Consider the following 16,325-nt stretch of genomic DNA (forward strand, 5'->3'; position numbering starts at 1 on the left):
CAGCCTCCCAAGTAGCTGGGATTACAGGCCCACGCCACCATGCCCAGCTAATTTTTTTTGTATTTGTAGTAGAGACTGGGTTTCACTATGTTGGCCAGGATGGTCTCGATCTCTTGACCTCGTGATCCGCCCGCCTCGGCCTCCCAAAGTGCTGGGATTACAGGCGTAAGCCACCGCGCCCAGCAGGACACTTGTTAGGAGGCTGCGGCAGCAGCCCAGGAGGAAGGTCGTGGGCCTAACCTGGGGCAGCGGCGATGGAGTCAGACCGAGGCCACACAGGTGGAGTAGCAGGGCGGCAGAAGGACGAGCAACTGTACGGGTGACGGGAAGGGAGAGGCAGAACGTCAGGGGAGCCTCCAGGAGCCCTGTGCCTGGTCTGCAGGACAGAGAGTCGGGCCTCATCAGCGGTCAGAAACTCAAGGTCTCTGATGGCTGGGTTCAGGCCTGCAGGGTCTTCCTGGCATCCCCCTCACAGTTAGGTTTCCATCTAGCAAGGGTGAGGCTGCGGGGGCATTGCAGCACACACGGGCAGCTGGGAGCCGCCTGCTCACACACTCAGGCAGCTGATTGGGAAGAAGCCTCCTTGGGGCGAGAGGCGGGGCGGTGAGAGGCTTCAGCCAAGCCCATCACCCCTGCAACTCTGAGTCCCCTGGTGACCCAGTGAGGAAGGAGAACACTCCTGCTCTGGTCCCAGCAATGGGCCCCTATAGCTCTGGGACATTCCCCTTGGGGCTTTAAGGAGACCCAGCAACCCCATTGTACCTGTGCTTAGCTGAGTGCCTTGTTTCTGATTTGGGACTCTGAGTCTCACCTGTCTACAGGCTCCTTGAGATGAGGACCTTGCCTTTCTGTCTTTGCATCCCAAGGCCAAGTCCAGGGCCTAAACAGGTGACAGGTGCCCACTGCAGGTGTGTCATCCCAGCTCCTCTGCTTTCCCACTGTTTGACCTTAGGCAAGGAGGTCAGCCTCTCTGAGCCTCAGGTTCATCAGCTGTAACACACAGAATACCTGTTCCACTTGGTGAATGTGGAAATAATGAGATCACGGGCAACAAGCATCTGTATGTTCACTATCTCTTGAGAGATAGGGAAGGCACTAGGTAGCCGAACCACCACTGTGTCACCTGCTTCCTCCTCGAGGGGGCGGGGTGCCCACCGGAGCCTTTTGGATTCAGTTATTTGAGGCTGTAGCTGACATTTCATTCTATAGCCCCAGTTATCTGTTTCCTAGGAAACAAAAGACAGACATTGACTCTGTGACAACTCTCTCTCTCTCTCTGTCTTCACTCATCCCCCCGCCCCCCACTTCACATACACCCGCTGCCACCTAGACTGACAATTAACAAAAATACATAAATGTCAGCAGAGGCTAAAATCAGTTTACACACTGCACCTTGTGCTGCTGTTCCTGCCACCCGGACACTGAGGGACGGGCACCTTCTCTGGCTCAGTGCCTGGCCTGTCATGCAGCCTCTGAATGGCAGACCTGAGGTCTCCTTTGCAGCTCACCCCCTGCCTCTCTCCTTCCAGTTTCACCAGGCCCAGGCCCAGGCTGGGCCCCTGGCACTTGGTTTGTGTGCCCTTTCTCTCCGACAAATCCCTCTGCATATGGAGCTGGCCCCTCAGAGCCCCTGCCCCTCTCTCCTGCCAATGCCCCCACCCAGTCTGACTCCCCCAACATGTCCAGTTGCTCAAACCAGAATCCTGGGCTTTGTCCCTGCCGCCCTCTCCCCCACCGCCCCCTCCCCTCAGCTGCACCCCAGGCCCCTGCCCACCTGCCCACTGGCATCCCTGTACGGCCCCCTCCCCCTCCCAAATATCCTGTGAGCTCTGGACAACAAGCTGCCCCCTATGCTCTTCCATTCAGCTGAAATAAAACCAGAACCAGTGTCTCATCCTCTGGGAAGTGCTCTTGATCACCCTGAGATAAGTCCGTGGGTGACTTTCTCTGTGCCCCCACAGCCCTTTGCTCTTACCTCCATGACAGTAGTGATTGCACCACATTAATTATAGCAATTACAGTGCTTACTAGGTGCCAGGCATTCTCCTAAGAGCTTTACGTGTATTTAACTCATATAACGACACTGCAGATGGGTGTCTACTGTCTGGCTCTTCTGCTTCCCTGAGTCCTTAAGGGGCAGGGCCCATGGGTGGCGTGGTTCTAAGTTAATCACCTGCACTCAACACAAAGGGGGCTTCTGGTGGGCTCTTACAGGGACCGTGTCTGTTTACTCATCACTCTAACCCCAGGATCCAGACGGACACTTAGTCCATTTCTGTGGCATGAATTAAACACATGCTGCATTGAATTGGTACCCAATTCCCAAAAGGGTGGTCCAATGGCGTGTGTTCCCTGCCTTCCCTCCAGCGTGCCTGATGGTTTAAAACTGGCTTTTTTACAATTTGTTGTCAAACAGGGCTTTGTGTGATTTGTTTCCTTCCTACAATATCCTAAGCGTAGGTTCTATTACACGGTACAAAAGCCCTTTTAATCGAGAATTGGAAACTGCTAAATAGAATGGCATTCTGATGATCACAAAGAAGGAATCTGTGCCTAGCTGATGTGGCAGCAGGCACTTTGCAAAACAGCTAGATGGATCACAGGAGCTGCTGTGGATTCTGTGGACACCCTGGTAATTGACGATGTTTTCTTTCTGGTACAGCATTACTTCACGGTGAACTTCAGCCATGAGAACCAGAAAGCCTTGGAGCTGAGGACAGAGGACGCGAAAGACTGTGATGAATGGGTGGCAGCCATTGCACACGCCAGGTATGCCTCCTTGGCCAGGGCAGGAAGCCCCCACCCCACAGTCCAGGCAGAAGAGACCAGACCCAAGGGCCCTGTTCTTGAAGAAAGCCAAGCCCCACGAACAGGAGGGCATGGGAAAGGAGGAGAGGAGAGGAGAGCCAAAGCTGTAAGAAGCATCTCTTGGTAGAGTCCACCCTTACAGCTTGGACATCTGGGATGTGCCTCTCTGGGTGCCACAGGGAATACGAGGCCATGAGTTTTGCGGCTCCTGCCCTGCTCCCACACTAGCTGCCTTTTTTATATTAGGAGAACCCAGTATGATTTGGTTTGGCTAAAGGATTTTGCAGCTCCTGAAGTCTAAGGCCTCCCACATTCTGACCCAGATGCAGCCACTCATTTGCTTCTTGACTGTGAGCCAGACCTCTCCACTCTCTGGACCTCGGTTCTCTCATCCAGAGACTGACATTCTAAACCTCTCTGAACTTTGACACTCAGGGATTCTAGGCCTGCTCCTCCCCTCTGCCCCAGCAGTAAATGCTCCCTGGAGGAAGACTCCCTGGACCGGGTCAGTGGAAAGCCAAAGACAATATGTGCCACAGAGAAAATGGGGGCTCCAAGCTGACCTGAGTCCTTTTTTGGGTCCTGGGGAAATGATGGGTTTGTGAGCCAGGATGTGGTCCCAGAACTGACAATTGCCTGGCAGAGCTGAGCATCGTCGGGGGCAGCAGCACCCAGACTCACCCTTCTGGGAGGTGGATCTTTCTACCTTAGTGGAAAATGGTGTTTCTGTGTCTACCGCCTATAAAATGGAAGCTCCTGAGGGCAGGGACCAGATGTGATTCTTTGTATTACCACGGCCTAATAAAAGTAAATATGGGTCAGAGGAATGCAAGGATGGATGGATGGATGGAGGATGGATGGATGGACGGATGGAGGATGGATGGATGGATGGATGGAGGATGGATGGATGGATGGATGGAGGATGGAGGGATGGATGGATGGAGGATGGATGGATGGATGGAGGATGGATGGAGGATGGATGGATGGATGGATGGATGGAGGATGGATGGACAGATGGAGGATTGATAGATGGATGGATGGATGGAGGATGGAGGGATGGATGGATGGAGGATGGAGGGATGGATGGATGGAGGATGGATGGATGGATGGATGGACAGATGGAGGATGGATGGATGGACGGAGGATGGATGGAGGATGGATGGGTGGATGGAAGAAGGATGGACGGAGGATGGATGGATGGATGGACGGATGGAGGATGGATGGATGCAAAGCTAGTTGTTGAGTTTATATATGAAACATGAGTGGCAAATTGACAGCGAATACATGGATGATGCATGGACAAGTTGAAGGCATGTGCGGAAGGTGTATGTATGGCTGGATAGATGGATCCTAGGGCCCCTCCTTGAGCCTTGAGTCAGGCTAGCTAATGAGAAGCCCTTATTATGACTATAGCAATGACCGTGGCCCTGAGAAAAGGCGATCTGTATTTCTTTCCTCAAGGGATATCCATTCTAGCTACAGAGACCAGGTTGCCACGTATGAACCAATAGTCAGGCCCACTTCACAGTGCTGGAAGACAGACGGATACAACATAAATATTCCCCCAGGGATATCACAGTCTAGTCAGGTGCACAGTAGACGCATGCACAAATAGCTCTGGTGCATAGAGGCTGTGTTAAATATAAAACAATGCAAGAGGGAGAACGTTACTTCCATCTGCAGGGAAATGGGAGAATCTGGGGAAGCTGGAAACGCTAAGATTTGGCCTGAGTAAGGGGATTGGGGACTTAATGGGTTTAGATTGGTAGCATTGAAATGCTCGTTTCTCCCCACCCCTGCCCCACAGAAAAGCCTTAAATAAAGGCATTGATACAGGAAAAAGAATTCCAAGAATAATGAAGAGGCAAAATTTGTGTGTCATAAAGTAGATGAGGTTGGCCAGGTGCAGTGGCTCATGCCTGACACCCCAGCACTTTGGAAGGCCAAACTGGGCAAATCACTTGGGGTCTGGAGTTCAAGACCAGCCTGGCCAACATATCAAAACCCCATCTCTACTAAAAATACAAAAATTAGCTGGGCATGGCAAGTCGGGGAGGGCGCCTGTAGTCCCTGCTACTCAGGAGGCTGAGGCAGGAGAATCACTTGAACCAGGGAAGTGGGAGTTGCAATGAGCCACGATTGTGCCACTGCACTCCAGCCTGGGCAACAGGGCAAGACTCTGTGTCTGAAAAAAAAAGAAAAGAAAGAAAGAAAGGAAAGAAAAAAAGAAAAGAAAAGAAAAGAAAGAAAGAAAGAAGAAAGAAAGAAAGAAAAGAAAAGAAAAGAAAGAAAGAAGGAAAGAAAGAAAGAGAGAGAGAGAAAGAAAGGAGGGAGGGAGGGAGGGAAGAAAGGAAAAGAAAGAAAGGAAGAAAGAAATAAAAAAAGAAAGAAAGAAGAAAAAGAAAGAGAGAGAGAGAAAGAGAGAGAAAGGAAGGAAGGAAGGAAGGAAGGAAGGAAGGAAGGAAGGAAGGAAGGAAGGTAGGTAGGTAGTTGAGGTTGGACAGTGGGCTGGAACCAGATCATAACTGGATCTTGAATCCCACTGAGATGTTTGACCTTTCCCTGTGAACGGTGGAAAGCCATCAAGGGTTTTATACAAGTTGGATAGTGTGATCAGAACTATGATTTGAATTAAAAATTGCTCATGATGTGGAGGCTAAAACTGAGTGAGGAAGAACCCAGATTCGGGGGGAATAATTGGACCTCAGTCTCCTAAGCACTAAAGTAGAACCAAGAGCACAGTTATTTTGAGGACTAAGTAAAGTGATTTATGTGAGGGGGCTTTGTAACCAGGACTACGCTGATTTAGAACCTCAATCAATACAAAAAGTTTCTAAAGACAATGAAATACCAATACTTATAAAGTCGAATGGCTAAGATGCTAAAGACAGACAATACTGAAGGTTGAAGAGGAGTGGAACAAACATAACTCTCACCTATTGCTAGCAGGAGGAGAAAATGGCACAACCGCTTTGGAAAATAACGAGGCAGTTGCTTAAAAAGTGAAACACACATCTGCTCTGTGACCCAGCAATTCCACTTCTTGGTATTTACCCAAGAGAAATGAAAAAACGTCCATAAGAAGTCTTGTATGCAAATATCCCTTAGCAGCTTTATGCATGATAGTCCAAACTTAAGAATATCCAACGTGTTCCTCAGCAGGCAGATGTCTAAAGTCACCTTGGTACATGCATGCAATGGGATACTGTAGCTCAGCAGTAAAAGGAACCAGTTACAAATGCGCGCAACGGGGTGGATGAAACTCAAAATCAATTTGCTGAGTGAAGAGCCAGACACAAAAGAGTGCATGCTATTTGGTTCCAGTTACATGAAATTCTAAAATAGGCAAAATGAGCCTGTGGTGATAGAAATCAGAACAGTAGCTGCTTCTGGGGTACGGATTGACAGGGAAGGGGCGTGACAGAACGTCCTGGGGTGATGGAAATTTTATCTTGACTTGAGTGTATGTGTTTATCAAAACCGATCAAACTGCACTTAAGACCTGTGCTTTCTAAAATATGTATGTTAAACCTTAAATTTTAAAAATGAATTTTATATATATATATATATATATATATATATATGTTTTAAAGAGAGTGTTTTAATTTTCTATTGCTGCATAAGAAATTACCACCAACTCAGCGGCATGAAACAACACCCATTATTTGACCTCCCTGTTCTTTGGGTTAGAAGTCTAGGCTTGGCTGAGGTCTGTCTCTGCCCAGGGTCTCATAGGCTGAAATCAAAGAGTCAGTGGGCTGGGCTCTTCTCTGGAGGCTCTAAGAAATTGTCGCCTCCAGGCTTGTTCTTGTTGTCTGCAGGATTCAGTTCCTTGTAGCCATGGGACTGAAGTCCCCATTTCCTTGCTGACTGCTGAAAGGGGAGGGGAGTGCAGGTCCTAGAGGGTGCACATTCCTTGCCACGTGGCCTCCTCCATCCTCAAGCCAGCAATTTTCCAGCCTCAGATTTCTCACTGCTCCTTCTACAACCAGCAGAGAAAACTCCCCGCTTTTCAAGGCTCATGCAATTGGATCACAGCCATCTAGACAATCTCCCTCCCTTAAGGTCAGCTGAGCCACAGTGACACAAGCTGATGACAAGAGAAGCAGCCCTGCAGGGCAGCAGTGCAGCAGCACGTGCCAGGCAGGCCATGCTCACCTCTCCTGCCTACCATGGACAGGATCATAGCTTACAAGCAATTCACTAAATTAAGGACTGGCTCTAAGAAGCCAATAAAATAATAATAATCCAATTGACATCAATGCTGCCAAGCATGTCTGCGCCTCCAGAGTCTGGTGGATTGTTCTGCATCTCAGGGTGTCTGTCTGCTCTGCGGTCTGTCCAGCCCTCCCAGTCCATCGTGTGCTTATGACAACCCAGGGAGGGGTCCCTTCAGCCCGTTTGACAGGCGTGCGACCTGTCAGGTGTGCCTGAGAGGGGGTTATGGAGCCCTAGATCCTGGCTCACAGCTTAGGGCTCTGCAACTGCCAGGTGACGCAATTCAACACAAACTAGAAGCCTCCCTCCCCAAAAAACGAGCAGCTGGCAATCGACGCCACCTACCTGTGAACAGAAACTGCTCCTTATACATCATCCTGGAGGCCAGGGGCACATGTCAATGGGACATGCTGATTGTTTGTCTTCTTCCTTTGTCAAGCCCTGGGGTCTGGGTCAGCCCACTGGCCTCCCAGGAATCTCTCCCATTCAACCTGGGGGGTGGGGCAGGCGGTGACAAAGTCATGGTTGCAGAAAGGGAAATCAAGGCATCTTCCTTAGAAATCAACATCAACATCAGCCATCCTGGCTGAGCTGAGGCTTCTTGGGCAGTGCCTGGGACAACAGAAGCCATCATGCTCTTGTCTAGGGAGTTAGCCACATGACCAGAGGGGGACATTAACTGTAAGCATCGCTGAACCTCAGACACTCTGTGTGTGTGTGTGTGTGTGTGTGTGTGTGTGTGTGTGTGTGTGTGTGTGTGTGTGTTAAGGGAGACACTGGCTGTCTTCCACAGCCATATTGAGTATTAAGTATTTTTACATATTCCCAATTTAGTTTTTATTTACATATACATAATAGATACTTCCTATGTACGAAAAAAGGCACTGGAGTGTATTAATATCATGTAGAGACACAATGTTCTCTCGCGCTGTATGTATAATATTCCGGTATTACGGGACGCCTCTGTGGGGAGTGTGTGTTTATATACAGCAAGGTATAAAATGCAACATCGTGCATTTTACAGCGTGATTTCAAGGGAGAGAACTGTATGCCTAACTGGAAAACCAAACCGCTAAAGGGTGTACAAACGCACTGTCGGGGGCTGGAGCCCGACTCTAGCTCCAACTCGGATGCTCATGGACTGTGATTTGGGCCTCCATTTCTTCATGTGTGAAATTAGATAACTGCTCTTTTGTGATCCCAAGTTCCAAGACCACACCTGCACAGGGAGGATAGAAGGATGGGATGAAAGGAAGGAAGGACAGGAAGGGAAGGAAAGGAAAGGGAAGGGAGGGGGGAAAGGAAAGGAGAGAAGGATGGATGGAGGGTAGAAGGAGGGACAGAAGGAAGGAGGGAGGGATGCTGGCAGAGCAGGCTGTGACGAGGGTGGTGCCTGTTTTGCAGCACTCTGACGGGGTCCATTAGTTAGAAGAGACTGATGGAAGCAGCCGAATTTTCACACCCGTGGGGTGGCGGGAGGTGTGGTGGTAGAAAAACAGACTCCTTCATGCTCTCAGCTAAATTTCCTTTGCAAAGAAAAACAATTAAGTCCCTCGGGAAGTGGGAAAAACTTAAAAACCTGATATTCATTTTCATAAGAGAAGTGCAGAATCTTATTTACTTTACAAACTCAAGCATTCTGTCTTCTAGCACTGTTGTTTGTCTTTAAAAGTGGGTGGGAACAAGAATGCAGACGTGCTTTCTGGATCAGGCTTGTGGTCTGGCCCACTGCCCCGCCTTCCTCTAGCTGTCTCCCTGCCTTGACTGCCCCCAGCTCCACCCTGCTAAGCCCTCCCACCCTGCAGAATGCTGGGAGTCGGGGCCTTTTGCTAAGTGCAGGTGGGTGGGTGAGCCCCTCTCCCGGTCAGTGCCCTGCTTGGTTCGCCAGGGGACAAGTAGTCAGCATCTCACCTGCCGTGTCCATCCGTCCACAGCTACCGGACCCTGGCCACGGAGCATGAGGCGCTCATGCAGAAGTATCTGCACCTGCTGCAGATCGTGGAGACGGAGAAGACTGTAGCGAAGCAGCTTCGGCAGCAGATCGAGGATGGGGAGATCGAGATCGAGCGGCTGAAGGCGGAGGTGACTGCGGGCTGGGTGGGGCGGAGAAGGCTGGCCTGGGGCCTAGCCCCAGGCACAACAGCTCAAACCCCCGGCTCCTGAAGGATCGGGCACGGGGTGGGAGGGGGTGGTTCGGAGGGGTAATATGACGGGCGGTGGAACCAGCTCCCAGCTGCAGTTCTGCTAGGCTCCAAATTTAAGACGTGTTGGCGCTGGCAGAATGAGAAGGTCCTGTGGTCAGACTGGGCTTAAATCTCACCTCTGCCGCTTATTGACAACAAGCTGGAACAGGTCCCTCAACGTGCCTGTGCCTCAGTTTCTGCAGCTGTAAAACAGGGCTTTCTATACACACCAAACCAGGTCGTGAGGACCGAGTGAGATTTCCTATGGGCAAGCTCCTAGTTACTGTGTCAGCAACTATATTGACTGAGCATGCTGCATCATTAGCCCAAGACTCTGGAGGGTCCAGGGCCACTGGGAGGTCCTTAGAGTGTGGCTTCTGCTCAACTCCAAGGCAGCCCCTTCCCTCCACCCGTCTTGATAAGAGCTCCTGCAGGGGCCCACTAGCCACCACTCCAACAATGCCACTCGGAGGTGGCATTGTTGCCAGACTAAGCCTCTTGGCACCTGGCTTCCCAAAATATGGTCCATGAAATAGCCGCATTAATTTCGCCTGGAGCAGAATCTCAGCCCCCGCCCCAGACCTTCGGAATTGGAATCTGCATTTTAACAATAGCCCAGGTGGTTCCATTGACATTAAACCTAGGGAAGCACTAGCTCTCAGTCTCTTAGACAGCCCTCACCGGCTATCAGCCCCCACACAGAATGATCTTCAATCAACTCACCAGCATGCTCAGAACCATCTGGCCATATCATATAAGGACCATGGACTCTACACTGAGGGAGGGGAAAATGAAAACACAGACTCCTGAAGTCAGCTGGGTATCTAATTTGCAGGGTCTGATGCAAAGGTGAAAATCCAAGGCCCAGGCCAGGGAAGGCAATCTCCCCTCCCGCAGCCTCCTGACCTAACTCATGGTGGGCGCGGAGCACCCAGCCTCAACCCCTAGCCTCTGGGAGCACCCAGCCTCAACCCCTAGCCTCCGCCGTCCTGACTGCCAGGATGTGCTCAGTAGCAGGACCAGAGCAAGGAGCTCCTGCCAAGTCACCCCCCTAATGCACCCTGGCACTGCCAGCCTGCAGCAGGGATGGCTGTCTCCTCGCCCTGCCCTGGGACACCTATGTCCAGGTACCTGCTGAGGGTTGGGGTGATGGTGGACTGTGAGTCTCCCCAGCTGACTTAACCAGTTGCTCCCTGAGCAGATGGTAGCAGAGGTCTTGGGGCCTGGGATGCCAGAGTGTGGGGAATAAGCATCCCAGAAGCCATCCACAGAGCTGAGACAGCGCAGGAGATAGACCACGCAGGAGCCAAGGCTCCAAGACCCCGCGGTGCGCTCATGGTCCCATCAGATTCCACTCACTCAGTGCAACCCCAAAAGAAAACTACTTTAAGAATCTCGGCCAGGTGTGGTGGCTCACACCTGTAATCCCAGCACTTTGGGAGGCCGAGGTGGGCGGATCACCTGAGGTCGGGAGTTCGAGACCAGCCTGACCAACATGGAGAAACTCCATCTCTATTTTTTCTTTAATTTAAATATTTTTTAAAAGTAATTAAAAAAAAAAAAAGAATCTCAACAAAAGGGCTTGAAATCCCAAGGGCAGGGCCTTTGGAGCATAGGACCCAATCACACCTGTGAATCTAGCTCTGCCTGGAATGTTCAAAGATCTGAAGCCAATAATTCCACCTTGTTCTGCAGCAGCCAAGCCCCGAACTAAAAGTAACAACCTCAAAAAGATTCCCGATTTGACACGCCTCTGCTAGGCTGATAACAGGCACCTTCAAGGCACGCTTCCTTCAGTCCCCATAGCCATCCTGTGATAGGATCAGTGCCTGTGTTTCACACGAGGAGCCAGGTTGGGAGAGCCCCAGTCACTTGCCCAAGCCCACACAGCTGGGAAGCGGCAGAGCTGGGACGAACCCAGGTCTCCTCTCTGCTTGCCAGTCTTCCCACTCTCCTGGTTGCCTCTTCCCACAGGGCTCCCAGAGTGCAGTTCAGGGATGTCCCCTCTCCAGCCCACCCAGTTCATTCTGGTATCAGACCTCGCCCAACACAGATCCCTAAATCCAAATTGAACCCTTGTAAGGGATTAGGGAAGGAGTCTAGCCCCAGTACCAGATTATTAGCTTCATGATGGAGGTTGTCCACGTGTCATTCATTCATTCATTCACTCACTCACTGAAGACTCGAGATCACCTACCACTGACTTCATCTTTTTCCCAAACACCACCTGTCCGGTCACTGCGCGCACCAGTGTACTTCCTGCCTCTGGCCTTTACACAGGGTGCTTCTGTTTGGAATGCCCTTTTCATCCCCATACGTCCTACCTGGTGACATCCTACCAAGCTCAAACACCTCCCCCTGGGGGACCCCTGGCCCGGAGGGTGCTCCCTGCTGTCTGCTCCCATGGCTTTTCCATACTCAGCTCTCCACGTGAGAGCAGGTTCCATGCGTGCCTGTCGCCCCAACAGGACTGGTGGGAACTCCATAAGGACAGGGCTGTGTTGCTTGCCACTCCTTCTTTTGGCCTGGCACATAGTAGGTACTCAATAAGGGCTTAATGAATGAATGGTTGTCAAGCTCTGCGGGAAGCATTAGAGAGATGGAAGTTTCTGCCTTTGGGTCTGATTGTGGTAGAGTGTGGTGGGTGCCGTGGCAGGGCTTGTGGTGTGAACCCAAGTCAAGAAGTCGGTTGTTTCACAGCCTGGGAGGTGTGGGTTTATGTCACATGTGGACTTGGAAGTTGTTGGGGGTCATAGGTCAGAGGACGGGTGTAGGTGCAAAGGGCAGAGCCCCTGTAATGTTGGGGAGCAGAAATCAGATCAGTCATGACAGAGAGAGTGAAAGAGAGAGAGTGTGTGAGAGTGTGTGTGTGTGTGTGTGTGTGTGTGTCTCAAAGTGGCAGCAGAGACCCATTTGGTGAGAATTTTTGGAACAATGCTTCCAATTGAGTGTATTACCCTCCAGGGCAAAGATTTTTTAAAGAAGACTGAAAGAAGGACCAGCTTGGTAAAGCTTTCAGGCCACAGGGTCTCTTTTGGTCTCTCTCAGTCTCTCCCCCCACCCCGCCCCCGATATACACACATCCACAAACATGTCCTGCAGGTCAGAGGCACCTGCTAGCTCTGAATGCGCTCTAGCAGAATGGAAACAGAGCTCTTTCCTGTTGGCCATCAGGTGGGCAGGACACACTGAAAAGGCAGGTGAGTGATGAGTGACACCAGTGAGGAGGGCCTGGGGTCTTAGACTGCTGGAGCCAGGAGGACTCTGAAGGCTGAGGTCCATGGGAGGAAGGGACTTACTCAGAGTCCCTCGCCTGCACCACTGGATCTCCTGGCTGAAATCCTTGGCTTGAGCCTGCCCCACGGCAGCCTTCCCTCCCTGCTAAGGAGAGGACCTTGATGCCAGGGTGTATATTCAGGAATGACAGTGTTGCCTGGATGGCCCCAGGCTCTCATGGTCCACCTCTCTTCTGATGGCCAAATATGCTTCCTCAGGCCCCATCCCACATATTCCTGAGGATTTCTGGGGACTTACATTACCCTGGCCATACACACTCCACTCCCCTGATCTATCACTGCCACTCTCATGGCAGCTGCCTCCACTCAGTCTTCAATGCTTTTTACCCCTTGGGTGGTCACTACCTGTCTCTGTGAGGATGGGCTAGATTATGCTATAGTAACAAACAACCCCCAAATCTGAATGTCTTAAAACAACAAAGATTGATTACTCACCCTGTGTGTCCATTGAGAGTTCTGAAGACTCTGCTCCCCAAAATCCTCAAGTGATTGAGACACAAGCCAAGGAGGCTTCCGCCATCAAGACATTCACCAGTCACGTGGCTGGGGAAAGGCACATGGCACACTGCTTACATCACATTAAATGACGCAAGTCACGTGACCATGCCCAACTTCAGAGGATCTAGGAAATACAATCTCACCATGTCCAAGAAGAGAGAGAAAAGGGTATCTGCCAAAGCCCCAACAACGAATCAGAAGAGACTCCTCCTCCAGTGCCCACAACCCATGACACAGGCTCTTGTATGTAACAGAATGGAGGGGCACTCCACTATTAAAACAGCAAACAGCTCAAAAATGAAGAGAAAACACCCCTGCCCTCACGTCACGCAGCCCTTCCTGCCACAGCATCCTTCACCAGCCTCCTCTTCACACACTGACTTCTCTCCTCACACTCCTATGTGCCATTTTTGTTCTTGTCCATAACCTCTTTCACTACCAAGATCTTCCCCCTGCATCCCGTGATGTGCCAGAACGTGCTTCTAACATTGGCCATTGGTCACTATCCGACACTCCATCCACCAGCTTGCAAGAGCCAACTGTTAGATTTTCAAGAATTTCACTAGCTGGGTATTTGACCTTTGGTAGCTTGAAACGGGCTGAGCTACAAGTGTTGGCATCATGGGAACTGACAAATGCTACAAGTCAGTCTTCCTTTCAGAAGGTTTCACCGTTTATAATTTACCATTATATCGTTGTCTGCAACTTTTTTCACGACAGCTATGTAATTTGCAGGGCTCAGTGCAAAAGGAAATGTGACCCCCTTAAAAACTTCAAGACAGCGATTACAGAAGCTTAAACCAACCATTGGGCCCTTGTAAGCCTGGGGCTCTGTGAGATTGCACAGGCCACGCATCCCTGAAGCTGGACTATCTCTTCTCCGTCTGTACTCTCCATCCTGTGGTCCCCACCCCTAGCCATTGCTGTGACAGGAGATCATGCCGACGCACCTGTAACTTTACTAAGTAAAACCATCAATCCACTGCTAACTTAATCTCTTCTCTCCCTTCTAAACAATTCTGTCAGGCGTTCCCTTTCATTACCAGAAAGTCCCATCAAGGAACCATCTAAAACGAGGGAACATCTGCCTCTGAAAGACTCTTCCCCTCCTCTAGAATGCTCAGTTTGGCATGATTTTGTTTTCTTAATAGCTGTTTCTCTCACATTTGCAATTGGAAGTAAATTTGGAGAGCTAAAACAGGCCCTAAAGGGCAGCAAAGGAGTTTGCAGGTGGCTGTAATATTTTACTGGCGTGGGAACACACAGATCCTAGAAGGCTGACAATGGAGGAAACTGCACAGATCTTTCTCCTAAGGTTCAAAATGAAGACTTAGCCTTGGAATCAGTTTTAAGGGGTCTTTTTCTTCTTTTTTATTTTCTTTTCTTTGGAGTTGGAGTTTCACTCTTGTTGCCCAGGCTGGAATACAATGGCACGATCTCAGCTTACTGTAACCTCCACCACTATCCCAATATTGGCTCCTAGTTGCAATGCGCCAAGACTAGACATAGTTCAAGACTTTTGCAGAGTCCCCAGGCTCGCAGCCCTCCAGAGCTTTGCCCACTCAGTCTGATCCTTAAATAAAGACTCCAAAATTGTCACTATTGTCGGCGCATGTAGCATGGTGCCTGACCTAATTGCATGTATTTTCTGCCCTGGTCCCTGTTAAGTAGATGTCCTGGAATGCCTCGATCTGAGAAGCGCACCATCAGCTTTAAACGCAGCCCACTGCCCCCACCCCAGCACACATACACACACATATCACCATCCTAAAGTTAAAAGGGGTGCTATGTGCCAATCCCAAAACTGGCAAAGAAAGCATCCTGGTACAGAGGTGAGAAGAGGCCGGAGGTAAAGGTGTCGACTGAGCAGGGTCCAAGGGTGTGCGTGCACACGTGCATGTGTGTGCACACACGTGTGCTTCCATGTTCCTTAGCCCTTGAGACTCCAGATCACAGAATCAGTCATCATTTCAATGTGCAAATATTCTCAAAGGATCAAAAAGGGGGAGGGTGGGGAGAAAAGCCCATCTCCACGCTATTTCTGTTAGATATTTTCAGCCACTCTTCAATCATTGGCTGGGATAATTTTGGCAACCAGGGAGTGGAGAGCGGGTAACTGTTCCATTTCACTTTCAAAGTGCTTGATTCGCTCAATTATGAGCACCCATTCATCCTCTGGTTCAGCAAATGGCCTTGAGGGGACAAAGCCATGTGTTTCCAAGAGAGAACAGCACTGGGCTTTGTGGCTGTGTTCGTAGAATCCCCTGAGCTACTATCTTTAGACATGCCGGGCTTAGTTACCGCGGTGTTTTCCCTTGGTTAATGTTTTTGTTGCTGCTGTTGCTCTGATTTTTTAAAAATTCACTTATTTGTGTAGACAACAAGAATGTGTTGAGTGCCCAGCCTTGCGCTAGGCACCAGGAGCACATTAATCAATGAAACAGCTGCAGTCTCTTCTCCTTTAGAGCTCACAGCAAAGACAGAAAAGAGTGGACAGGCAATGCCAGCATTTTCACAGGGAAGTCCGTGTGCTGGGGGCAGCTGCTACAAGACACAAAACAAAAACTCACAGAATTGGAGTGGCCGGAAGGACCGAGGCCTGTGTGGGAGGATGCGCCACTGTCCTGTCCGTGGGATGAATCCTAGAGGTCCCTGGCCACTGTGCAGCTTAGGGGACACCTTCTCCTAGGCATCAAGCCTTGGTTTTGTTCTTGCAGCTATGTCGACATCTGTGATCCCCAAATTATGCAAATGGAGATGTTTAGAGCAGCTAGATATTCAAAGAGCTGTTCCACTTTTCTAGGCCAGCAGTTTGCAGGTTGTGATTGAAACAGGCCTCTGATTCTGAGAGGTGCTTTGGGGCTGCCCAGGAAGGAAAGAGCCAGGCCAGCGGGGCTTCGCCCAGAGCCACCTGCTCTGATTTATATCCAGACACAATTTTGTTTGAAAAATAAAGGGATTACCTAGATGCCCATCAATGGGGAGAATGAAAAAAGAAAACGTGGTCTACACACACGAGGGGATATTGCTCGGCCTTGAAAGGGAATGAAACTCTGACCCATGCTACAACGTGGGAGAAACTTGAGGACATAATGCACCACGAAATAAGCCAGTCACAGAAAGACAAACACCGCACGATTCTACTTAGATGAGGTACCTAGCGAGGTCCAGTTCAGAGCACAGAAGGTGGGATGGTGGTTCCCAGGGGAATGGAGAGTCATCGTTTGAAGGGTACTCAGTTTCAGTTTTACAAAACAAAGAGTTCTGGAGGTAGATGATGGTGGCGGTGGCACAGAGATGTGAATGTCCTTCATGCCACCAA

General features: G+C 50.2%; 1 protein-coding gene across 1 annotated transcript in view; it reads left to right on the forward strand.

Annotated features, from left to right (window-relative positions):
- LOC108289664 (ras-specific guanine nucleotide-releasing factor 1) overlaps positions 1 to 16,325 on the forward strand; it is an 86,111-nt gene that overhangs the window by 23,720 nt on the left and 46,066 nt on the right. Inside the window, exons 2-3 of the mRNA XM_037731589.1 lie at positions 2,663 to 2,769; positions 8,961 to 9,108. Coding sequence (XP_037587517.1) covers positions 2,663 to 2,769; positions 8,961 to 9,108 — 255 coding nt within the window. The remainder of the gene's footprint in view (positions 1 to 2,662; positions 2,770 to 8,960; positions 9,109 to 16,325) is intronic.

Source organism: Cebus imitator, unplaced genomic scaffold (assembly GCF_001604975.1).
Source record: "Cebus imitator isolate Cc_AM_T3 unplaced genomic scaffold, Cebus_imitator-1.0 Scaffold410, whole genome shotgun sequence".
NCBI classification, from domain to species: Eukaryota; Metazoa; Chordata; class Mammalia; order Primates; family Cebidae; genus Cebus; species Cebus imitator.